This window comes from Scomber japonicus, chromosome 13 (assembly GCF_027409825.1).
Source record: "Scomber japonicus isolate fScoJap1 chromosome 13, fScoJap1.pri, whole genome shotgun sequence".
NCBI lineage: Eukaryota > Metazoa > Chordata > Actinopteri > Scombriformes > Scombridae > Scomber > Scomber japonicus.
Genome location: NC_070590.1, coordinates 18,593,115 through 18,619,494, shown reverse-complemented (window position 1 = coordinate 18,619,494; position 26,380 = coordinate 18,593,115). Strand labels below are relative to the sequence as shown.

The 26,380-nt window shown below is 39.6% G+C and overlaps 2 protein-coding genes across 3 annotated transcripts; one reads left to right on the top strand and one right to left on the bottom strand.

The window, feature by feature from the left end:
- The first annotated feature begins 247 nt into the window (after positions 1–247).
- On the top strand, positions 248–7,837 carry trim47 (tripartite motif containing 47). The gene is made up of 8 exons (XM_053331593.1): positions 248–464; positions 854–1,065; positions 1,526–1,571; positions 1,774–1,869; positions 4,194–4,418; positions 4,759–4,781; positions 4,872–4,993; positions 5,587–7,837. The coding sequence occupies exons 1-8, from the start codon at positions 282–284 to the stop codon at positions 6,114–6,116; spliced, it is 1,437 nt and encodes a 478-aa protein (XP_053187568.1). The 5' UTR covers positions 248–281; the 3' UTR covers positions 6,117–7,837.
- Positions 7,838–8,886: 1,049 nt separating this feature from the next.
- Positions 8,887–24,126, bottom strand: trim3b (tripartite motif containing 3b). Of its 2 annotated transcripts, XM_053331312.1 has the most exons (17): positions 24,017–24,126; positions 20,798–20,973; positions 18,237–18,366; positions 17,634–17,744; positions 17,327–17,478; positions 16,872–17,052; positions 16,394–16,495; positions 16,156–16,254; positions 15,470–15,622; positions 14,854–15,232; positions 14,231–14,334; positions 13,939–14,106; positions 13,537–13,705; positions 13,039–13,080; positions 12,184–12,254; positions 11,261–11,401; positions 8,887–11,030 (listed from the first exon to the last, which is right to left on the bottom strand). In XM_053331312.1, exons 2-17 carry the CDS (start codon positions 20,941–20,943, stop codon positions 10,878–10,880), a joined length of 2,301 nt encoding a protein of 766 aa, XP_053187287.1. In that variant the 5' UTR covers positions 20,944–20,973; positions 24,017–24,126; the 3' UTR covers positions 8,887–10,877. The 2 variants fall into 2 exon arrangements, with proteins under 2 accessions (XP_053187287.1, XP_053187288.1); XM_053331313.1 differs by lacking the exon at positions 13,039–13,080.
- Between the last annotated feature and the right edge of the window lie 2,254 nt (positions 24,127–26,380).

Sequence of the window (26,380 nt, the reverse complement as noted above, 5' to 3'; positions counted from 1 at the left end):
TGTCCGCCACACGTGTTACATTTTAAATAAGGTAACTAGTAATCTGTAACCTATTACATTTCCAAAGTACCCCCCCCCCCCCCAACCCTGCTAATGATGATAGAAACGTTCCCTTTTTTAAGTGATTAATTAGATGTATCAACAGAGACAGAGGGGGAAATCTTATTGGTTTAGACGGACAATGACGCTCCACAAATAAGCCCCCTCCCTGCCCTCCTTCTCCTTCCGCACTTCACTTCCTGTCGCGGCGGTAACTGTGGTACTGCTGTTGGCTTGTCAACATGGCCACGGCAGGAGCAGCTGGAGACGACCTGAGGAAAGAGCTAACATGTGCAATTTGTTTGGACTTCTTTAAAGACCCTGTCATACTGAAGTGCGGGCATAATTTCTGCCGGTTTTGCATTTGTATGCACTGGGATGAAAATGGCGGAGACTACGGATATCAGTGCCCTCAATGCCGAACGGTAATGATAACTTAACACATAACATGAATACCGTTACCTGCTTATTCTTCTGTGCTGGTGTTGCGTTTTTAATTAACTATGTTTTTCAAACTTGTGGTTTTTATTATTAGCGTGTCTTGTTGTTTGTCAGTGAATTCAGAGTTAATGGTCTTTTTAAAAAATAACGTCAGGTAAACTACGCATTGCGTAAGTGGCTACCGTTGCTATGATAGCTGTTAGCCAGCTATAGCTATCAGTAGCCTCAGCTTGACTGCCTGACAATAGGGAGCTCTGTATTTTAACTAATAAAGAGAAAATGTCAAACAAGCATAATACACACACTTAACAAAAGTTAACACTGACTTTGGGCTTGGTTATAATTCTTGCACCTTCTCTTTTTCACCCCTTAGGTTTTCAACAAGAGAAGTTTCACTAAAAACTACCTGGTGCAGAACCTGGTCGCCAAACTGGACGATCTTGAGTGTCTGGGGTCTTGTCCAGCACCCTCTAAACCCATTAAAGTTGATGGGAAGTGTGAACAACATGGAGAAGAGCTGAAACTGTACTGCCAGACTGATAAGAGGCCTATTTGTGTAGTCTGCAGGGAATCCAGAGCACACAGGTTGGCTCTGTTCTCATTTTAATGTAGAGAAATTATAAACTACATTTAGGTTTTTTTGTTTGTTTTTTTTTTTACATTGAAGAATTCCTCTTTTGTATAAATCAAATGTTAACCATCACAACTGTCCTGGACATGGATTACTTACCATTGCTCAGTGTTTACCCTGCCAGTTAATTGAATTGGTGCAAATACATGAGACTAAATCAAATGCACAACAGATAGTTGTTGCCTTTTGTTACAACTACTGCAATGCACAACTAGAACCTATTTGAATTTTTGAATTATACTGTACTGTATCAGCTCATTTTTTGCTTTTCATCATTATGTGCAAGAAACGTGTCTTTGACTGCATTCCATTGCAATCACAGCCAGGAAAGGATCTCACAGACTGTGTGTTTGCAGTGTTCAAGTGTTTTGTCATATCATTCTTAAACCACGGAACCATTGTTTATTGTTTCAGACACCATGAGGTGGCACCAGTACCAGAAGTTGTGAATGACATGAAGGTAAAAGTACATGTGTGCATGTGATAAGATGCATGGTTTCCTGTTTACTAGTGTCCTATATTTGAAGAGATCAGAGACCATATGCCCTTTGTGTGATCTCTGATATATCATCCCTTTTCACTAGATCTGGAATAGCAGTTTTGTTTGTTTTTTAACTACTAACTTTAACTTTTTTCCCTTATGTCTTGTACATTTCTTGCAGATGGAGTTGAAACTGAGGCTTATGGAGCTCAACTGGCAGAAGTCTCAATGTGTAAAAGTTATAACGGCTGACGAGCGCACCAAAAGTGAAGTGAGGGTATGTAGTTGTTATGAAAACTTCTGTAACAGATGGATTTCAGGAAGAGGGATTCTCTTTGAGAGCTTTCTTCTGGTATCACACATGTATGCAGAGGTGGAAAGCAACGAGTTACATTTACTCGTGTTACTGTAATTTAGTAGTTTTTTTTTGTGTAGTTGTACTTAAAGTAGTTTTTAAAAATATGTACTTTTTAAGCTGCAGTTGGTAAGTCTTATAAATAACTTTTTGTCATATTTGCTAAGACTGTCACTATGTAAAGACAGCATTACATGAAACTAGTCATCTGTGTAAAAAAAAAAAAAAAAAAAAAAAAAACGGGCTCAGTTAGCCCCACCTAATGCTCCTACTGCAAATTGCCAGAATCCACCGTGACCGGACAAAAAGAACCAATCAGAGCCAGGATTGTGTCTGATGGAGTGTCTGACAGCTGTCAATCACTGCTCACATACACAGCCCCCTCCCCCCTCACAGGCCCCTCCCCCTTCCTCCTCAGCTCGGTCAAGCTTATATCTCCGAGAGCGGCTTCAGGAGCGTAGAGAAAGTAGTGGCGCAACAACCACTGCGTGCACGCGGTCGCGTGCCGTCGCGTGCATGTCAGCCTCCTCTGGGGGAGGGACTTTGAGGCAGAGTAGGAGTGCAGCGGAGAGGGAGGGATCTGAAAGTTGTACTTCAAATTTGCTAGGTCCTCTCTCTCTTCAAAGTTACCAACTTCAGCTTTAAGTGTTTTGTGTGAAGTATTGTACCTCATTGGCATTGAGCATGATTTGTTCATGTGAAAAGGACAGTCGGAAATGACATAATTAAGCGAATGTTGCTTAGGGGCACAGCCTTTTAAACAGGGGTAGCCTTTTAAAAGTTTGGTCATCTTTGGGTCATTTAAAGAAAAGTTATTGCTCTTGTGACCTTGACCCGTATTGATTTATAGATTTGCAGTATGACTGTTGGTGGAAAAAAGGATGGTTTACAGCAGGGGCGATTGTAGGACTAGGATCAGACCTTTAGAGGGGCTCAGCTCCTAATGAGAATTTGACATTCAATGCCCTGCAAGTGTTTAAAAATAAAACAAGAAACAATAATTCAGTTTTTCCCACAAGTTTTAGAGACTATGGAGGGTTTATCATTTATTTTTAGGGGTGCAGAGATCAAATTTAGGGGTGCTAGAGCATGCCTAAAAAGAGTCTAAAATTTACAGAATCCACAATTTATGCCACCTTCAATTCAATGCTTGTTGTTTGAAAATGTTTTATGGGATGGTCTTCACTAAAATGACACATACCTCCCCATAAATGTTTTGTCATTGAAGCTGAATTTGTAAATGTTTACCTTTTTTAATTAAAACAACTAGTTAAACTCGTTAAAAAAGTAACTAAGTAATTAACAGCTACTTTTTACTTGAGTATATTTTTAGACCAGTACTTGTACTCAAGTAAAATTTCATCAAAGTAGTGGTACTTTTACTTGAGTAGAATATTTCAGTACTCTTTCCACCTCTGCATGTATGCATACGGGACTCAATGTCTGGATTAGGCTGAGACAAAAAGCAAAGTCAAACACTCAGATTCATAGTTAGCAACACCCACGGAGGAATGCTACCGGGGTCTCATGACCCTTTTATAATATACAACTTTGACATTTAATTGGTACAGCAGTTGGCCCTTTGTTCATCACTTATCAGTGTTTCTTCCTGGAGGAGTTCTGCCTCCGCATCCATTTGCTGGGAACTGGAAGTTGAAGGTTGACTCGCACGGCTTTGCCTTTAAAACATTCCTGCACTTTGTCTCACACGGTTTAAACAGTAAAATTTCATACACACACTCATAAAACAGCGTAAAATAAGGATATAAAAGTCCATTACAGTAGTACATCTGACCAGTCCCACCACTGTTTACATCCCCCGGGTCCTAGCACCAGTCTGATTGGTTCACTGTGCTTCTGTGTTGTTCATGAGGAGCAAGGAAACTCTAATAATGATGTAAATTCTCCCACCATGGACAGGTCTATCTACAGTCAGTCAATTGTATGTACTATTCCTGTTATTTATAAGTCTGGTCACTTTGAGGCACATAGACGTTGATCTAAGCATCTGATTAACAGCAATCTTGAAGTGTGTTTAGTTCAAGTAGAGCCTTATTTATCTTATTATACTGCATGCTTGCACTTTCAGCAGAAGCAACTTTCAGTTCACTAATTTAATTTGTAAACAAATTAAGGTGAAATAAATGCAGCTATAGTTATTGCAAAACATCTGCGACTGTTACTCTGAACTGGACATCTATCATTTTCATATTCCTTTCTTCACATCAAATCTTTCCATCCTTCAGATGAAGAAACAGAGACTCAAGGAGAAGATTGAAGCAGATGTTGGGGCTTTAGTCCAGTTCCTGCTAGACGAAAGAGACTCCCTGCTTGACAGCCTGGATGCTGAGGAAGTGGCTACCATGGCCGTCATAGATGACAACTTGAAGATTGTGGAGACTGAGGCGGCAGCTGTGGACAAGGCCATAACTGACATCCACAGCCACATCAGTGGGAAAACTAGTTTTGAGGTCAGTCTAGCAGATCAGCTGTTTGGTTCAGAGGGGATCTGACTTTTACATTTCCATGCTGCTGCCGGAGCTTCACAGTTGAGATAGATAACGGTTTCTGGTCTGGAGTATGTACCATAAAGACAGCACTGAGTTTACTTTCCTTTTTAAATACATCCCTGAAAATGTAGATGAGAACACATGCATTTCATTCAGCCTTTATCTAAGGATGTGGACCAAAGATTCAAAAACACATCATGAAGGATTTGAATTTACATGTTAAAAGAACAATATAAACACATTTCTCTTTGACTGTTATTGAGTTGATAGTTCATGTTAAATGTCATTTTTCTTCCAACAGAGCCTTGCTGATACATTCAACGAGTAAGTTGCTTTTAATTATATATTCAATGTGATTGTGTAAAATTCTCATAAATTGCAGTAGAAATGATTTTTCTTTAATTCTTCCTCCAGAGTCATCCATTGCAAGCCTTTCACATCTCTCGAGACTGTTAATTGTCAGACAGAATTTACAGACTTCTCAGGGCCCTTCCAGCTCATCATGTGGAAGAAAATGATGCATGTGCTGCATACCAGTAAGTTTACGCCACACAGAAGCATGAAGCACATAACTCTAGCTTGCATCACAAAATTAAAATCATAATGCAGCAAACTTATACAAGAGTATCTTATGTGGTGAAAAGTCCTGCTGGGAATTAGTAATCTGATCATACATATTGCACATTCTACATATTTAATAGTAAGCATACATACTTGTATGGCTGGGCAACTAGTAGAAGATTAAACATCACATTATTTTTGACAAAATACACGATCAATATTATGACTGTATGTATGGTTAACTATTACTGTCATGCAGCCTTTGAATCCAGGAAAAGACCAAACTTATGCCATATCATATTAAAATATCCAACATCTAAGACAATACCTAGTCTAATATCACAATCAGTTATTATGGCAATATATTTTCTGGTCCTATTTACATGTTTTTAGTGTATACTTTGAATTAGTTATATACTTTTTTTTTTTAAATGTATTACTGTTATACTGGTGGGTAAAGTCTGCTAATTTAGTTCAATTTGATTTTCTGAAATATTTTCTAAAAACTGCCAGTCTCAGCTTGATTTATGAGCGTGGAGAATTAATCTTGCTCTTTCTTTCTGTATAGTGCCTCAGAACCTCACCTTAGACCCAGACACTGCTCACCCAAACCTGCTAATCTCAGATTTTGACACCAAAGTGGAGGAGGGTCGTTGTCGTAACCAGGAGCCAGACCTGCCGGCCCGCTTCACCCGCTTCTGTGGTGTCCTCGCTACAGCCCAGTACGCTAGTGGCCAGCACTACTGGGAAGTGGACGTTAAAGACAAAGGTGTGTGGTACTTGGGAGTCACCACTGAGTGCAGCAACAGGAAGGGCTTCGTCAGCCTCACTCCTTCTGCAGGATACTGGAGCCTGTGTCTGCAGGACCGGCTGTATGCCAACGGGGAGGATGGGCGCATCCCTGTCGCAGACTACTGGAACTCTCCTCGGGTTGGCGTTTACCTGGACTATGACAATGGTCGTCTTAGTTTCTATGACGCCGTCACAATGAAGAGACTCTACATGTTTGACACCTGCTTTGAAGAGCCTGTTTACCCTTTCTTCAGCCCAGGGAAGAACGATCCCGGCAGCAGGCTGCAGATATGCCACTATTACTGAGATGTGAGAAGTGTTTTTAAATAATTTGATTATTGAACAGTAAACTCACGTCTGCCTGTGTCCAGATGTTCCTTTAGCAAGTTTTACCACTAAGACCAGGCAGGAGTGACAGGGTGATACTGACCCTTGGAGCCATGTACTGTACGCATTTAAGCTGTTACATGTTGGTCTTGTTAGTGAATAAGAATTACCAGGTGTCATGCTATACTGTGGTGGTAATGAAGAGCTTAATCTCTCTTACCTTTTTCTTGAGTTTAAGATTGAGAATTTGGTATTTTTCAACATAGACAGACTGTAGGCGTATTCCCCTGATAACTATGGCTGGGGTTTGGAGAGGTGCTTTGTTTATATCACTGTTTCTGCTGGGATGCAGATGCCTCAGATGCTCTCGTTGGTTAGAGCTCATATCCTATTAGCAACCACAGTGCCACAAGTACTGTACATTAACTCCTATTGGTTAAGTTCTGCCAGGCAGAGCCTGTGCTGTTGCCTTGCTGGGCAGAACCTGAAGGTTATATGCCAGTTATCATATTGATAGAAATTCTTGACTGTCAGTAACTAAAAATTAAGATTCCCTTTTGAATTATTATAAACTGAAAACTGCTCTTCAATCAGATTTAAACAGCTCATCCTGGGATTTCAGCTCTCAGACAGACTTACAGTAACTAAAGGCTGGGTTTTTTTGGTTTTTGGACACTGTTACTGATTCTGTTTCGTTCTGTACATTGAAACTTTTTGGACTGTTGCAGATTCCCCTGTATATTGCTGAGTCACATTTCGCTGCTTATTCTTAACGGTTACACAAAGGCCCATACTTGCCATTTTTGCTTTGCTGGGGGAGTTTTTAAAAGTCTGAAACACTTTTTATAAGCCTCCCTGAAAATGAGCAGGTTTGAGGAAAAAGCAAATGATTTTAAGAAATTGTTACAGCAGCTATTCAGCCATGTCCCTAGATATGTCATCTCATAATGGGGTGACGCTATAGATGTGATTTACTTTTCAGATTCCATCAACATCAAATCAGGATTCACAGCTCAGAGCGTGATGGCCTTTAGTGTGAAACTACAGGATGATGAATGGATGTTTTATTACAGGTTACATTTCATTGTTTCCCTTTTACAGAGTACTCGCAGTATTACTTTTATTATATTTTAAATAGTCCTGCTTTATTATTAATTGGTGTCTCTTCATTTATTGACATTTTAATGTCTGAATTTATTTTTTTCCCTCCATTATTTCAGTATAATATTTTGAACGTAAAACTAAACTCTGTACATTTTTGCCTTCATCAACTTAATGTTTTCATCTTAAATGATTATCTTTATGGATTTTCTTTTTTTATGCTTTTGTAGTCTGTCAAAGTGCAGTTATGGACCTGCAGGCGGGAGGTTTTTTTCTTACATGGTTGTACAGTGACTTTTTTTTTTTTTTGATCTTATTTAGGAGCGTAGCATTGTTACAGCATGATTGGTGATATTAGAAAATGTTGTCAGTCAGGATTAAGATGCTCCTCATTTGGTTTTCTAGCCATGTTCAGACATCTAAGGTGTTCATGTGTTAGGACTACAAAACTCTGCTCTTAAACTTTGAGTGTTTGCTGATAAATGTTTTGTCCAAGATGGTGTACCTCATCTAATGCTTTCAGTTTTTTGACTGTCTAGATTAGTGTGACATAAAAAACAAAACAATTTGGTAGTCCATGTTTGTGGTCCTCAGACTTTACAATGAGATTAAAAGCAGAAAAAGATGTCATCATCATTTTCCTTGAAGCCTCAGTTTTCTTCTTCTGAGACAGCTGGTCTGTGTACAGCATAGACACCCACTTTACTGCATAATAAACCAACATGTTTAGAAATACCAAAGCAACTGGGTCCTAGCAGTGACCAGGCTGTTGCTTGAGTTAGCGTTGTTTCTCAAGAGGGTTTCTGCTATCGTTGTCTCAACATCATCTTCACTATTCTGGTCCAACAGCCAAATTTAACCTCTGACAGTTTGTCGCTTATTCAGTTTTCATTCTGCCAGAACATATAAGGAGGAGGTGAGAAATCCGTTCTCTCCTATCTCCTGCTGCTCTGTAAATGACTGTTCTCTCATTACTGGGACATGCTTTAAATAAAGGACCATACAATTTGATTCAAATGAACATGAACTAGATATGGTACTTTGTTGACCCTGGACAGAAGAGCATGCAGATGACAGCTGTGACCACTCTTTCTAATCAAAGAACATAATATTGTGAGCACAAACTGTACTGGCTGCTTATGTGACCTTATGCAACAGATTCTGAACATCTATTGTGACGCATTTGGTTTACAGATAGAGGTCTCTCAAGATAGATACCAATCATAAATATGCCACTCATATTTTTGCAATGTTCAATAAAATGAAATTAGGGTTGATTATGCAAAAATTGTGAACAGATCCTAGTATGGGAAGAACTTTTATCATAAAACATTGATACAAAAGTGAAAAAAAATAAAAATGCTCTACGACAAACATATAATGTAACTGCTAAAGATTTATGTTTATGGAGTAACTCATATTTATAATACTACAGTTAATGTTTTTCAAATAGCCACTATAGTGCAGTTGCCTTTAACAAAACAGGAATGTGGGATGGGGCACAGAGTAGCTGGTATTTTGTGCAATTCAGCTCAATATTTAGACTTTTATGTCAGCAAGGATATAGATGGACAGTTGGGCACACTCATTTCTTACAATATATGACAAAAAAGGAGAGACCATTTGCACAACAGTTCAAAGTCTCATTCTTTAATATTTACAATCATACCTTTGCCATGATTACATAAATGTAGTGAACACTTGTTGTAAGACTGGCCTCTCATGGGATCATACAGTAGATTACACAGGATGGCTGATGTGCTGTTTCATTTATATGCACTTGCTCTATTTCACACAGACAAGAGTAGGAATCAGTAGGAGTCAGTATAAGCTTCAGGTAAGAGACAGACTGATGGAAAAAATCAAACTATAGTAACACAGGAGTTCAATTAACGGAGGAGGGAAAGCAGAGAGAGAAAGAATGAATTATCAGGCCAAACGGTTTATTCATGAAACAAGTGGAAAAACGTTCTGTGTCACTGCATGTTAGCTGTTAGCTGGTGTTGTGTTCCTGAACCACCAAGCAAATGAATACAAATACTGGAAAATCCATGATAAAGGTGCTTGTCAGCTATAACAAGAATATGATTGTAATATACAGAACACTTCTGATTATGTAAAATGATAACTATACACAAAGGCATATATTACTCTTGCAAACTATATAACTCTTATAATATTTGTATTTTGTGCAATGTTCAACAACAACTTACAACAATACATTTTGGCAGAAGGGAACGTTACCGTTTAACTGGATTGTGAGCTCATTGGGAAGAGGCGAAAGAGAAAACCTTTTTCAGTGCTACAAGTTACAAGGCCTATGTACAATGACGTTTGGCAAAGAGAAGACAGTTCAAATGCACGAATTAGAAAAATAATTTGCAGAACAAATTATGTAGAAAAGAAAAGAAAATAAATACATTTTGTTCTTCCAAAAAATAAAAAATACAGCAAATAATGAGTATACAACTTTGTTACATTGATGTTTGCAAGTCATTCAGCTGGCTACTACTTGGCATAACCTTCTACTGTATTAGTATATGCTCCAGTGTGGAAATCAGTTTCAGTTGAAGTGCTGTAATAAGTAGGCTATATAGTGAAATAATGGGACATCAATTCCATATATACACTTAAATATGCATATATACAACTACATCAGGTTGTAGATATGAATACACAAAAGTGCAAAGTACTAGTGGGGTCAGATACAAGATTTAATTTAATAGAAGTGAAAGACTAACTAGAAGGGTTCAAACTTAATGTTGGGCTGGTTCTAAAGAGTTTAAAACCTTTCAGGTGTTTTTCTATTTGTGCTTCTTGATTCTCGTCTTTGGATACCAAAACTAAAAGTTTGGGTCAGCTCATATTACCTCCAAAAAACAGAATAAGAAACTGCACATCCCTGTCTGCGTGTGCTCTATTATTTATGAGAAATCATAAGACAGTGATGACAGGGTCATTTTTTGGAGAAAGCCTGAGCATTGTTAGGTCAATCACAAAACCTTGTCTTCTCACAGCTAATATATTTCTATTTCTGTGCCTTGCCTTGTTTTCTGATTGCAGGGAGTGTTGCAGTGTATCACCAACTTTAGACTGGTAGGCTATCTAGTGGTGAGGCCACACCTGGACAAATACAGCCAAAACACCTTGTTCCACAAGCTAATTTCCACTTCCTTATTCTCTCAGTGAATTTTGTTAATAGCCCTAAAATTTGGATAGTGTAAGGTATACACATCATGAGAGATCAGATAGTATTATCTACTTACAGTGTGTTCCTAAATACTTTATTCCTGAGTTGCCTGTGACATTGTATTACTTTGTCGTCCTCTATTTTGCCAGGGTAGACTTTTGAGATTGAGGTGACACTACCACTTGGACCAATATCGCTCCAATTTTCTTTCTTCTTCTCTCTGCGTGGGAGAATTAATGTCACCTAATGCAATAATGTTTTGGGTAACTAGCTTATTTTGTCAAAAAAATACACCTTTAAATAATTACACTTTTTGGGGATTTTAGTTTCTTTTAATTTCTTCAGAAAATTAATTTGTGGAACTCAGGGACACAGTAAAGTGTGCAGGCACATTGCAGCTCTATGTCCTCAAGTAATATATGATGTTAACCTATCTAAACAGAAACAGCCTACTGCAGATATCTGTAAACCTTGAAGCAGTGGTTGCCAGAGTCAGCCACAGCCACATGTCCATCTGAGGTGAGGGCGAGGCCCTGAGGGCCGTACAGTGGGTCTGCTGATGTGTTAATGTAAGATAAGAAGGAACCTGTGCTGTCAAACACCTGAAAGAGAAAACACAGGTTTCAAGTTGCTGTGACTCGGTTTACGTTGTTACTGTGCAAAGATCTTACCATCCTTATCATTATAACATTTTCCATCCACTGATCAATTAATATCCTTTAACACATCTTTTCATAACTTAATGTCATTTTTTGTTTGTAACTATGATGTTCTGGAAAACAGTGATTGATTTATAGTGAGCTCTTTAAGTTGTGTGTTGTAGCAGGCTCACCTGTATTCTGCTGTTACCCCAGTCAGCCACGATGATATTTCCGTTGGCGTCCACAGCCACACCGGTGGGAGCATTGAACTGACCATTGCCTTCACCATGGGAGCCAAATTTGAACAAGAACTCTCCATCTGCACTGTACACCTGGGACAGTAAAAACACTTTGGATGTATAGATGTATAATGATTATTAACAGTGTTGGGAAGATTTAAACTACATGTAGTTGAACTACATAGCTTAACTACAATTTGCTGTAACTTGCTGCTAGTTAAACTACATTCATATTTTGTGCTGCATGAAGTATTTCAACTACTTTTTGGGTCATTTTTTTACTCAATTTACAAACTACAATTTTGGCCAATAACATGAAATATTTTTTATAAAAAAAGACCTATAAATGTTATTTTACCATTGTTGTGTTCCAGAACTCTCTTTGAAAAAAGGCATAAATCATGTTATGACATGCCAACATTGTTGTTCAAGACACACCGATCTAGAATATGTCTACCTCTTTATATTTTTTATTACATTTTTTGGTGACTGATTTACATTTCTGATTTACAAGTGGGTATTGGGGTAGGATTTTCATTTTCTCGTTATATTACCCAACATATCTATAGCTTACCCAACATGTCTATGGTGAACCTACAGTATGTTGACCAAAAATGTCAGCTTTTTGTAGGCTATTATATTTTGTTTCATATACACCACATGTTGATTTATTTAACGCTGAGTATAATGAGTATAAGTAGTTGCTAAAGCTCCAGGGGTAGAAATGTAGTTTGTTCAAACTACTGCCAGGCTGAACTACATGTAGTTTTACAAGCTATGCTTGCAAAGTAGCTTCTCCAATACTGCCTATTAACTATATAGGAAATGTGTATCTATTTGAAGGAGTACTGCAAGTATTATGATGTTTGTCTTACCTTCACAGAGTGATTGTGGAAATCGGTCACAATAATTTCATTCTTGTTGTTAACTGCAACAAAGTGTGGACCTGTGTTAAGAAAGAGGTGTGTTATTGTTGATCTTGCTGTAGTTGCTGTAGACAAAGCCTGATTTTCTTTGCTGTTAGCAGGATGCTTTAGATTTGAACTAGTTGTGTCATGAACTGCAATTACAAACCCCAGGTTAAGCAGGGGAGTCAGCAGTTCTGATTAGCTTGAAGTAGTTTGGGTACAAATTGTGAAATTCATTTCATGCACACTTGAGTCTTTTTCAGAATATCAAAATAGTATTATTGTTAGATTCAATGGAACAGCTCAAGTTACCAAGAGTCATTCCCTTTCCCTTTCTTAAAACTACATGGAGCTTATAATCACAGAATATCCTGTTGTCTCGGCTGTACAGTAAGTGGTTGTACAAGTGGGTTACTAAAATTGCATCATGGGTAGTTAATTACTTGAAGTGATTCTTAACCATTAAACTAATAAAAAATCATTTTAAGCTCTGTAGCTCTCAACGCTGATTGTCTATTATTAAACAGGGAACATTGGGTTAGTTTTAGAGCAGTGAAAATCATTCACACTGAACTTTCCATAGGCATTTTACACCACAATAAACATTGCACATGACACAATGTTGATAATTGTAATAGTGAGTGATTATTACAATGGCATGTACTTATATGCCTAATCATTATTATACAGGCACAGCTTGATCCTTGATGTGTCAACAATCTGAGCTGTCAGGAGGTCAGACACATAATCAGGGAGTCGGGTTAGACAGAGGGAACTGCACTGTGGGATTAAGGTTGCAGCAAGGCCACACTTAGTACTTACTGAAAACTGAGCCAGATTTATTTAAGTTTGGGCCAAGTTTTTCTGAATTGGAAAACAGGAGGAAGAACAGAAAGAAAGAAACAATAGATAGTCAGAGATATAGGATAAGTAAAGAAGAAAATAGAGTAGGGCGGTCAGCACAGGTGCAGTTGTAGGGGAAGCAGGGGTCTCTGCATCACATGGGGCTTTGTGTACAAATTATATACAAGTTTACACTTATAAACAGAATTTAACATTTATTTTAATGCATTAATCTAGCCTATATTTAGAAATATAATGAAAATGCAAGAATGTTGTTTTTCTTACACTTAAAGTTAAAGCGTTAAAAAAAAACCCTATTGGAGAATACTGTACATATAAATCTTTATCATGGATTTACTTCAGAAGCTGGCAGACACCGCTGCCTCACTGCGTCATTGAAAGAGAAGGCATTGTTTGTGGACTCCCTGTCAGTATTACAAAGAGGTCTATTGTTACATTTGCAAGCCTTCTATTCACCTGCAAACTGTCTGTCAGACGTCCCCCTGCCTCCAAACTTAGTCACAAGCTTCCCATTGGATTGAAAGATGAAGACACAGCAGGCCTTGTTGTCCACAGTGATGATGTGTCCATTCTTATCCACAGCCACACCCTTAGGACCCATGAGTCGGCCTGCACCAATTTTATTCTGTGCAGGGGAGGACAAAGAGGTTTTTGAGGCAAGGGAAGAAAAATGACAAACGACACTACATGTTTTTTTTAAACTATGATTTTAAAAATCTCTAATACTTGAGCAGCAAAAAAAAAAACTTGCAAAGCAAGGAAATAAACAACAATTCCCCTTCAGAAAATGTATTTTCAGTGGTTTAACCTTAGATATCTTTAGTACAGGTTAGTGACCACACAGCTCTAAGATCTCACCTTAAACTTTCCATCAGAGGAGAAGATGCTGACCCATCGATTGTCATAGTCGGCCACCACAATGTCACCATTCATGTCCACAGTGACGCCTGTTGGTCTCTGCAGCTGTCCCGGAGACCGACCTCTGACCCCAAAGCGCATCTTGAACTGGCCATCATTGGAGAATATCTGCAATCAGAGTGTGAAGTTTATGTTTATCAAAGTACTATGACAGTGTTTTTTCTATTCTACATGACCACAAATGCACACATGGTGGCACTTCCATGCATTTCCCTCTCTGTGTATGTCTCACCTGTATGCACTGGTTGTTGCTGTCTGCCACCACCACTCTGCCATTATTAGAGGCTGAGATTCCCTGCAGATTGGTGAACTCCCCTTTCTCTCTGCCCCGAGTACCTGACAAATAAATAATTACCGGTACACACTCAGGAAACTTCCCATTTGATATTTCCACCTTAGTTTCATAGTGTAATGTTTTTCCTTAAAGCTCATTCCAGTGGTAAAAAAAGAAGCTTTTTTGAAGTTTTTGGATTGATTTCTTATCTTCTGGGCATATAAAGGTTTCAGTTCATGTCAGAGCAGTTCAGAAATAACCTTGCAAATACTTGAAATACCTGCTTGAGATAGTTAATTTGTTTGTGAAAGTTACATACTGATTGACAGTGACACTAACATCCAAAACCACAACATCTTATTGCAACTAAGCACACCAAACTCTCAGATCTTCTATTAGGTATCAGCATGGTGATTTTACTGTAATTCTGTAGTCTACTGCCATGAGCTGAAAACAGAAGCTGACCTCTTGACTCTGGAGGATATTAATATTAAGTGTTTTTCCACTATAACTTAACTTTACATGGTCTTTGGTTTGATAAGTTTTTGAGAACTTTCTCCTGGATGGGTCATCTGTCTTACCCACTCTATAGATGAGCTCATCCTCAATGGGATTCTCCTTTTTCTTGGTGGTGCTGTACATGCTGGAGGGCCGTCGGACTGCTTTCTGCCGTATGTGGCCCCCTGTCCCACTGGGAGACTTCACCCTCCTCTTGACATCATCCGGAGATTGTGGCACATCTGACGGTTTGACCGCCCGCAAGCGGAACGGACTGCCACGTATCGGCTGGCCATATAGCAACAGAGCAAAAGAGTGCTCTCCCTCAGAGCGTACCGTGTACCCCACCTCATATGTCCCGTTCTTATTGTCCGTTATCTCTGTCTCTGCAGCCCGGCTCCCGTCAGCAGATGTTATCTCTGCTTTTAAAACAGCATTTCCCGTCCGCACCAACTCCCCATCCTGCAGAGAGAAGTCACTGATTGAATTTCAGCTTAATGAATGAAAACAACAACAAAACAAGGCATCAAAGACAAAGAAGGACGAAAATCTTATTCAATACAATGCAACAAAAACGACTGACTTGCAAGAGAACAACAGATTTAAAGCAAAAGCAAAATAGAAACATTCATCTAAAGCTCATTGTACACATGTTCCTTTGCAGCAAGCAGCAGAGAGGCTACATCATTTAAACAGTACTTTGTCTTTTGTTGTCACAGTAATGGTGTGGTGCTGCCCGGTTGCTGCATGGCGGAGGCCCTCGCCCGTTGCAACGGAGGTGTGTGCCACAGCTGCTGTGGTGAGGAGAACACCTAGGTTCTGGATGGAGCGCCGCAGGCCTTCAGTCTCCACCTGGAGCAGACAGCACATCAGATAATTTCACTGCAGAATCCTTTACTGCTTCCTAAAGTTTAATGTTCATTTTTACAAGTGTATGTTGAAATCCAGATAACCACATAAGCTAAGTGTATGTGATTGTTCTCAGGGTGGAGTTGGTAGAAACCAAAATGAGAGTGAAAATTAGACTAAAGGCAATAAATACAATGATAGTAATATGGTCACACTCTGTTAGATGCAGGACATATCAACCAACAAGCCAGTGGTACATCAAGGCTGTGTTTGTGAGTTTGTTCTGGAATATCTAGCCTATTGCTGTGCTACAAAGGACATTTTTCCTTTTTCTGGAGATTGAAACGGTTCAATGCACCATATTTTTTATAGCACATGAAAAATTAACCCAACTTACAAGATAAAAACATTCACCTGTCCCTATTAACCTGGGGCTTAAGGCATTAAAAATGCATTGTGACCATGTTATACTCAGATTACCATAACAAAAATTGAGCATAGCAAAAGTTTGAATCAGAATAGACAGCAGTCAATACCTGACAGTCCAGGTGTGCATTCTGATGTGGTCTTTCTGGGAAGTCATGTCTCGCCAGTGCTGTTACCCGCTCACTCATCTGCTTCTGAACTAGCAGTACCTGTAGTTGCCAGAGACAAATTCATATCCTTGTATAGCTCGCATCCTGCTACACTGCTGAAATACACTTGATTGCTGATTTCCATATGAGTTGTAACCTGTTTGTTAGCTTGTTTGTACAAATTAATCTGCCAGCCCACCTCAGTAGCACTCCCGTGGTTGAGAGCCTGCTCCGTAAAGCTGCAACTGCTCTGGATGTGATCCTTCCCCTGCAGGAGGGATGAAAGCTGGGCCTGTAGCACCTGACCTCAGGTAAGTGGAAGAAAAGGGGGGAAAGGGACCAAAAAAGCAAAAAGAAGGGAAGAACAAGTTATAGTTAAGTATGAGAGATTAGATAAATCAGGTGAAACATATATAAAGATGGAAAAGGAGAATGGAATTGTGAGGGAGATGGGGGAAGAGTGGAAAAGTAAACATCCAAAAATGTTATCTTATTAAGTAAGCAGGCAGAAGTATGTTGACAAGAATGTGAAACATGCAGCAGGTCATGTCCAGGCACTGTGTGCTGTTTGATTGAAACCTGTTTGTTTTGTGTGTCTGACGATGAGCATGCAAAGATGTAAGTGCATTAAAAGATGCAAGTGCCCATGTGCAAGTGCATGTATGAAAGATACCAACCTTCTGCTTGGCACTGCAGATGTTCTCCAGGTCTGCGATAAGGGCTGACTTCCGTTGATGCAGTGCCCGTTCCAGTTCTTCAAACGTACTGGTAATCTCTGCTATTGCTTCATTCTTTCTTTCATTTAGCTGGCGAGAGATCTCACTCACCATTTCAATGGCTGCTGTTAGCTGAGGGAGCCTGTGATATGACAAAACATTAATTTTTGTGCTTAAATAAAATAAAACCAAATACAAAACTAAATCCAATGGAAAAACCATGAAGCTATAAAATCATTTTATTCTTTAATGAAAACAGGCCTGTGCCACTTTACTCAGGACCATGTTTTGACAGCACAGGAGATTTTTGCCAATGAAGAGATAGCAGATGCCAAATCTGGGCCAAATGCTCAGACTTCCGAACCCCTGATGTGAAGGAAATATTCTGAAAGCTTTATTAAGGTATCAAGCCCCACCTGCTGTGTATGGCATCCAGCTGTGTCTTCAGCGCAGCCTTATGCTGTTCCACAACATCCCGCAGAGGAACGGTCACATGGTCCCGATGCTCGCCCTCTGTACAGTCCAGACACATGGCTGTCTCACACGACTCGCAATAGAACTCCATCACCTGCAGAGGGAGACAAACTGAGTATAATCCTAATTCACTTTTGCTGGGCATTGCAAGTAAGTAAGAAAAGTTAGCTTCAGCTTCCTTTACACTAATCTAAAGACAAGAGAATTTAGGACATTTTGGTTAGATAAGAGAGAGCTGAGACTTCCCACCTTTCCCTCATGGTTTGGACAGCAGAGGGGTTTCCCTGCAGCTGCAGCGCTGACGGACTCCAGCACACTGCAGGCTTCCGGTCGAGAGCACTCTGGGTCACGCTGAAGGACCTGGTCAAAAACATTTCAAATGTTATCATGTGCTGTTTTCAGTGAGCAACTTTCAAAAGACATATAAGATGATTATCTGCTTTCTTAAGTTCTGTTTGGAATGTTATCAGATTGTTTTCTCTTTTATAAGCACTTTTTGAACAGTCTTGTTTTATCCTAATGTGAACCTTAATCACCACCATTGTATGCCTGATGTTATGCAATGTTATAATCTTAAATAATATCTTTTTTAAAAACAGTCCTAATCCTAAAAAGCCCCTCAGAGAAGTGAAAACTGTCCAGAATGACATCATCCTGCAAACATGTCTTCCCTCTTTTTAACACTGCAGTAAATGAATACACACTCAGTATACTACTGGCTCTACTTATTTTATGATCATTTACTGCATTTAACTCATAATTGGTTTCATTGAGTTTTTATACTTTGTTCCATGTAATGTGGTTAAAGGAATCTGACCAATGTTTAAAAAAATGGGGTATTAAGTGTCAAACCTCCATGAGATTAGTGATGAAGAAGTTGTTCTGTAAAGCAGAAACTCCTTTCTCTGGCAGGATGGACGTCTGTCGACACACTGGACACGAGAGCGTCAGAGACTCTGGGGGAATGTAGTTCTGGAGACAACTAGAGAGAGGGAGTCAAGAGAAAGAGTTAAAGAACAAACCCTGCCTGAGACAGTGTTTTGCATTGCTCTGTCTGTGTATAATCAATTTACCAATACAGCAGAAAGAGAAGGAGAGGAAGACACTAGAGTGAGCTGACACCTTATTACTGTAATTGAGAGCCAGTGCCTAAATAGTGCTCTTCTTTCACAACAATTAGGAGGAAAGTGTGAATCCGAGTCAATAAACAGTACCCACAGCCTTAGGAAAAAACCCACACACACTCTCTTCGAGTAAGAGTCTCTGGCAGACCAATCTGCTAAGCAGAGATTTCAAGAGTGGCGTATGATTTTGGAAGACTAAATGTAAGTATAGAGTATGTATGTTTATGATTCTGCATGTAAAGACAGCTTGGATACTGAGGTTGCTGCGCAGGTTTTTTGCCCTTAGGAGGCAATCTATTTGACATTAGACACCTTCAAGCCAAAACCAAACCTACAGTCAGCAAAATTCGGTTGCAATATGCAAACTGCATCACAGTCCTGGCCTACAGACTGGCTGCTATCCAGAATGTGCTGTATGACTTTTTTCCTATGGCTTTTTTGGCTGTGATTACTAAATCTGTGGATAGTGCCACATGAGACCTCAGGTCAGTGCCGTGGTTACATCTCTGTTGTTGTATACAGGGACATCTGGCAGCTACTTAGGCTGAATGCTAACACCATTGTATTTAATAACACCGCAAAGGCTTGTATCCACCCAGCTTCCTCTGCCATCAGTAAACTGCAGCTGTGAGCTTTTGAGAACAACAGAGAGCTTTAACAAAACTCTCCCTCGACCCACTGCTCTGTCAACACTGCTATATCAACTACTGTTGCTCTGTTGGGCATGCAGCTGTCAGGATGAAGCAGGTATGAGGTGAACAGGTCTGTGATAAGGCTAATGATTATTCTCACTGTCAATTAATCTGTAGATTTGTGATTACTTCAATGGTTGGTTTAGAAAATTAAACTAGTAAAAGAAAATACTACATGTCCTATAAAAAGCCCAATGTCTTTTATGTGTAATGATATTGAAAAGAGGAAAAGAGTTAATTAAGAGTTAATCAATTACCAACAATCACCTTATTGATTCATTGACTCATTGTTTGTAGCTGTGCCACAGTTTCGCTCATTAAGTAAAATCCTACAATCATGATGATGAGTACAAGTGGAAACAGAAAACCTCTTCAATCTTGTCATCAGATTTGCCTGCAAAATATTCCACATTTGTCACATACAGTAGCGATAAGACAACAGAAAGAGGTTGGCCATCTAATAAATTATTATGAGATATAACTACTGACAGCTAGCAGGGAAAACAATGCACTAGTCTCTTTTCTCTTTTGGTTGTAAAATCAACATTTACTTCATAATGATAAGTTAAAGAAAAAAGTTTCGTATTTCCACTTTAAGATTATTTTATATTTTATATCATTTGAAAAAATAAAATAGCCCATGGCAAACTTATGATCCTGATCTTTGAATAGTCAGAATGCAATTATGATATTAAGAAGCACTCTTAGTTTATAGATAATCACAGGGAACACAATTAAAAGAGATAGAGAACCATACAAAACTGATTCTGTTTGCCAGTTCAGCCCTAAGACTTCTAACACTACATGAACCCACTCAGTGTTAAAACATCTGTCTGGCAACTTCATGTATGGCTCCAGACAAAATCTGTTCACCTCAGCAGGGCTCCATATCACATGCTACCCAGTTAAACCTGGGATTAAACTTGCCCTCCGGTGGGCAAATGCTCCACACAGTGCATGGAAAAAGGACTTATCTGATTCTAATCAAGGCTACTCCATAATTATTTGTTTGATATAAGTTTAAGACTAAACCAACTTGAAATGCAATTCTGGTTTTCCATGTAGCCTACTGTACCTGACAACATACAACACCCCCTCTTCATCCACCCATCCTGAACCACAAGCTTTCCAAAAGCCTCATGTGCTCGGCTTGGTATGAAAAAAGCCCCAGTAAGTATTGCCTGAGGGGCTGTCTTCTTTCCGAGGAACTGAAGGTTGAGGCGTTGTAATTGTGTCTAGCAACAATGAGCCCTTTCTCAGACTGTGGTCGCTGACAGTCCCTGATGCTGAGGAATGCACTTATCCCAGTGGAGTCAGTGAGGAGAAGTGCTCTGAGCTGTTTAATTGTGGGTAGGGATTTGCAATAGATGAGGTTCCTCTATTAGGGCACATGTAAATATACAAGAACCTTCTGTAATAGGTTGTGAGAATAAGTGCTGGCATGGAAATGTCTTCCACCTTCTTTAAAAAAAAGCTATAAGTAGCAGACAGTGTGAGAGCAGAGACTCAGGTTTTGTCAGGTTTAGCCTGAGGTAAGGGTAGGTAATTAGGAATTTTGCAAGTTGTTATTGAAACAGAAAGCACAAATATTAGTTACCTTTCACAGAAGGTGTGAAGACAGGGCAGGACCTTGGGATTGCGGTAGTGATCCAGACAGATGCTGCAGACCAGAAACTGCTTGTCTATCTGACGCACCACAGGGCTGGTGCCCCCAGCCTCACGCTTTGCCATAGCAGAGGACATTCAAAGCCAAAGACTATGACAGCAGTTAACCTGGAGAGACACAGAAAATGAATACATTAATATGCAGTATGTCTTTTCAAACGTTCACTTCTAAAATCAGCTTCAGGGCCACAAATGCTAAGCAAATTTCACACCATAGGTACCAGGAACTGAAGTTAACAAAATGGTTTAATTCCATGATTAGCACAAAAACGTGTCCATTGTTACAGCACTATTTCTAGGTTAATACCAGACAAATGCCAGCTGAAAGAGAACTGTGAAATACTGTAGAGGTACAGTATGCACCAGTCCTGAGGGTACAGACAGCAGCAGATGTCGACAAACCAGTAAAACCATGTGCCTGACCTTTAGATAACAGCTCAGTTAACACCAAAGCAGGGAAATAAAAAGAACAAAAGGCTTTATAACTAAAGAATAAGTGTGCTCACAAATCCACAACAATGCTTTGAAACAAGCTGGCCACACAGGTACCTTAAAACATACGTAAAATACACACTGTTGATGCACGTCACCAGTTGTGACAGTTACACCCACACACAAGCTTTTTGAAACTTAAATGTTTCTCATGGGATCATTACTGCAGGTTACAATCAATTTAGCTACAAATTAATAACCAATCATGTTGCCTTTCAACACCAATTTCAGCTAATGTATGATAACATGAAATACATGTAGTATTTTTAATGTTATAAAATATAGAATCCATAAATACATTTTAAATTGCATATTCAATACATGACAATGGAAACATGTCAGTGACAATCGGGAGTGGATGCCTTACATAATCTCATCTATTATAGAAATACAGCTTTAAGGTGGGGATAGTCTGCCTAGAAACACAAACTAGTTCTGCCTCCAACGTGGCCCACTTTCAGATTCATCAATGCAAGCCCTAACATATACAGCATAATGATTACAGCAATATGTTACAGATGCAATTTCAGCATGTTCCCATTGCTATGATCTTAGTGTGTATATGGGGTGGAAGGCTCAGATATTAACAATGGAAAAACATCCAGTTGGAACGACAATACACAGCATGGGCAACAGTGAACATTTTGTGGCAACCAGGCTTATAGGAGATAACATGGTTTTGTTAGAAAACATTTTAACGTGAGCTGACATATGGCTTATAATTGGCACCTACTGTGCATGTGCCATTTCTATCTGTATGTTGCTAACTGGATCCAAAAACATAGTCCAGCTACATTTTCCCAGTAAGTCAACACATGTATTATTCATGTTTCAGACACAGACATGCACTCACGTACATACAAATGCATGGATGAATGAACAGCAGGATGTCTTTCAAACAAACCTGCCTGTCCTTAACATATAGTTATGAACATAACACACTCAATGACATACACACTTACACATGCACAAAGATACACACAAACACACTTATAATCATCTACCCCACCAGACACTACCCCCTGACTGCACATCTGTCACTGCTGAATCTAATAGAGAACTCAATCCCCTATGTCCCATCTCTGCTCATGTACTATTGTCAGTTGTTGCCTACTGTGTGTCCTGAACACACACACACACACTCTCTCTCTCTCTCTCTCTCTCTCTCTCTCTCTCTCTCTCTCTCTCTCTCTCTCTCTCTCTCTCTCTCTCTCTCTCTCTCTCTCTCTCTCTCACACACACTTCTGTATACTTCAGTGCTGTGTAAGGTTCTCACACGTCTGTTTCTGTACTAGCAAACACCAACACTAATATCGTCATTCTGTAATCACGTCTGTCTAAATTTAGACACATGTATTATTGGGCAGATGAGGAAGCCATGACAGTGAAGCTAAAAATAAGAGCAGGGGTCTTAGGACTGCTGGACAGTGAAGTGGCTGGTGGTGATTTTTTTTACAATTTAAGGTATAATTTTATCGGGTGCACTGTAGTAGAAGAAGACTCTGAAGCATGATGAATCCCAGTGAAGAATTTGTTCTCAAATCATTGGGGTGGAATGAAGAGAAGCGTAAATGCTAAAATCATCTGCTTGGTGTCAGTCACAGAGAATGCAAATACCTATGTGTCTTTTAGCTGATGTGTGTATGTTGCATGGTTCATCTTTACTATCAAATTGGTAGAAAAATACATAAATGGTCCAACAACAGGCACACACGATATTCATGCATGCATGTTCATAGTTATATGAATTCAACAGACAGCGTTTAGTCATGGTTCTAACTTCATTCATGCCCACTTAAACCCCTAAGTAGGCCACCATGCTCAGTTCTGATGTTCTAAAGTAACCATGACCAGTTATCTGACAGGCTAGGCTGCAAGTTGAGTGAAAAGTAAGTTAAGACGTTCAGATTCTGAATTTGGGCTCTGACTGTGTTAGGGGCAGCAGGGTCGGAAAAAGCCAAGCCTAGGCAGGAGAGCAGTAAGCTTTAAAAAACATGATGTATGAGAGGAAGTATCCTGGCCATTGTACACACAGAAAAAACAGCAGTAATGTTGCTGGTGGCTTTGACTAATTCTCCAAACTCTCAGGATTACAGAATTTGCAAGTGTAACTCATTGTGAGTGCCTGTTGCTTGTGAGAAAAAAAGCTAAAACCCTTGGAATTAATGCACAAAGCATCTATTCATTGCTGGCTTCAGTGAATACAAGAGTAGCCGTTTTTTTTTTCTCAATCAGTACCAAAACCTCTGCTGTCACTTTACTGTACAATGCGATCCTCACAGCTCATGTTTATCTCTGATAACACACACGTTGGAATGAAGTGGGGAAAAAAGGGGCCCTTCTGAAGGCAAGAAAGGAAATTAAACGCCTTCTTCCCAGTTCAACTGCAGGGCAGGGAAAATGGAAAAGGGACAGACTTAAGAGAAAGAATACCGTAAATGTACATCACCAACAAATATGTTCACAGCTTGGACAAACACACACACACTCACACGCTCCTCTCTGGTGACAGCGAACTGATACTCTGAAGTAATACAAGCACACATGTGGACACACGCACACACACACACACACACACACACACACACACACACACACACACACACACACACACACACACACACACACACACACAAAAGTTGACATAAAGACAACCTACTGTCAGTAGTGTGGAGTAAACCAGTGTAGAAGGCTTCATGGCAGTTCTGTGTTAAGCCAGTGTAACTCTGAAAAATCAGCACACGCCCTAACTCACACACTCACGCCCACTTCCCCTCTCGTCTCCCCCCACGGCACTACTGACCACTCTTCCTTTTCCTTTTTCCTCATCTTGCTTTTCCCCGTTTTCCATGCAACACACACACACACACACACACACACACACACACACACACACACACACACAAATACACGGAGAAAGTGTGAACAGGGATGACAACAGAGGGTGGGTCTGTAAATTGAAAGTCCCTCCTACTGTCAGTTCTGTTTACAAGTATGAGCTGACTGGATTCCCTCCTACTGCTGCACTCTGATTGGATGGGTAACTTAAACTAGCAGGGAAGAGGGATTGCGTCATAGACCAACAATTCATGGTGGCCAGAGGGAGATGGAAGTGGACGGGAAGAAGAAAGAACGTATAACTATCATGCAACAACACGCTTGAATCCAGCAACATATACCAAACCACCACATCAATCTGCTACCTACAGTAATTATGTAATCTGTGAAATGTAAAACTAGAAAGATCAGAAGCAGGTTTGGATTTTGAATGCAGTTTGCAGCTGCTAATAAGCAGCAGGAGCAGCAGTAGAAGGGTGATGATCATATAAACATTTGGATCATCTGGCCTCCAGTTATACTTATGAAGAAATACATCATTAACCAGCCAAATACACACATGCTCACTCACTCACACACACACACACACACACACACACACACACACACACACACACACACACACACACACACACACACACACACACAAATGCAGGGCAGTCAAACCAAATGTTATATAATTCGTGATGTCACATTTAAAAATTTGGAACATATGCCCCTCCTTCCAGCATTATAGTATCAAATTACACATGTGGGGATTAAGAAATACCCATTTAATACCGAAAAGGGGATTATCATTTGGAATTTCAAGTAAAATATCTTGTCACAGGATCATTTTGCGCCCAATCCCTTTTAACGTCATGTCCAAATGAAGTGGGCAGAGTTTAATCTGGAGCACAGAGGTGACAATTCTCTCACAAAAAACATCAATCTACAGTTAATCTGTAGTGATTGAATCCAACCATCTCTCCTCCCTTGCTTTGGGCTCTGTGTCCTCCACGTCTATGCACACCAAAACACTCCAAAAATCATCCCATAACTCACAGATCCAGACTGCTGTAGTAGGTGTAAAAGGAAGTGCAGGATACAAGGATGAAAATACCACTCAGAGAATAACATATCACTAGCTGTCTGCAGAGAATTTATTGTTGACTCATCCATGTGCGGTCATGAAAACAGGTCAATCGCTTGCTGGACTGTGTTGTTTTCAAGCAAAATCAACTCCCACAAATGTATTGCCGCTGGATAGAACAATTTAATAAGATGTCCTGTTTTCATGCTCCATGCACAGTAAGTCATTATAAAGACTTCACCAATATACCACTCCACTCCAGCGTGGGCAGCCTTTTGAAAACGACTGTTGTCATCCCTGCAGTGAGAGCCTGACAGCATTATGGGTTCACTGCTGCGCTTTCTGCTGAAACAACACTTTTATCACAGTATACAAATCCCGTTATTACCCAGGAGGAGGATGAACCACCAGCAGTACCCACGATGAGTATGCCAGGAACTACATTAGTGCACCTGATGTAATGGAGTATGCACACAAAGACTTAAGCAGGACTCGTGTTGTGAGCTAAATACTATACAAGTTTACAGACTACTGCTGTGAAATTATACTGTGCAATATATATATATATATATATAAAATACAATTATTTATTTATTTTATATGGATTATCAGCACTTTTTTCAAATCTATCTATCTATCTATCTATCTATCTATCTATCTATCTATCTATCTATCTATCTATCTATCTATCTAAAATTACTGCTGCAAAAACCCACATCAGGCAGCTGACTCTTGGCCTTGAGCAATATCAACAGCCAAAAGAAACCATTCTGCGTCAGAGACAGAACAAGAGATGGAACAGTAACGATAGTAATGATAGTAATGAGAGTAATGATAGTAACGTTCTCCAGCAAATCCAAAAATAGAATATATCCCCACTTCTGGTAGCAGAATATTATATTTTCATGTTGATTTCTATTGTAGACCAGTGTGGAAATCCCACATAGTGATGAATAGTGTGACTAGAAATGTTCTGTGATGGTAAGAGTGAGTAATGAGGGTTAGGAGTGCTGCTGCCACTTGCTTGCAGCCAAAAATGTGCCTATGCTCAGTGCAGCACACCTGATGCCTTGTTATTTTTTGCTTGATCTTGTGTTTTATGAGCTCTCTGGA

Coding starts and splice junctions, on each gene's coding strand:
- trim47 (XM_053331593.1), top strand. CDS start 282: ATGGCCACGGCAGGAGCAGCTGGAGACGACCTGAGGAAAGAGCTAACA. Junction 1,572..1,773: donor AAGTTGTGAATGACATGAAG/GTAAAAGTACAT, acceptor CATTTCTTGCAG/ATGGAGTTGAAACTGAGGCT. Junction 1,870..4,193: donor GCACCAAAAGTGAAGTGAGG/GTATGTAGTTGT, acceptor TCCATCCTTCAG/ATGAAGAAACAGAGACTCAA.
- trim3b (XM_053331312.1), bottom strand. CDS start 20,943: ATGTCCTCTGCTATGGCAAAGCGTGAGGCTGGGGGCACCAGCCCTGTG. Junction 12,255..13,038: donor TAAATCTGGCTCAGTTTTCA/GTAAGTACTAAG, acceptor TTCTTAACACAG/GTCCACACTTTGTTGCAGTT. Junction 11,402..12,183: donor TCCACAATCACTCTGTGAAG/GTAAGACAAACA, acceptor TTACTGTCCCAG/GTGTACAGTGCAGATGGAGA.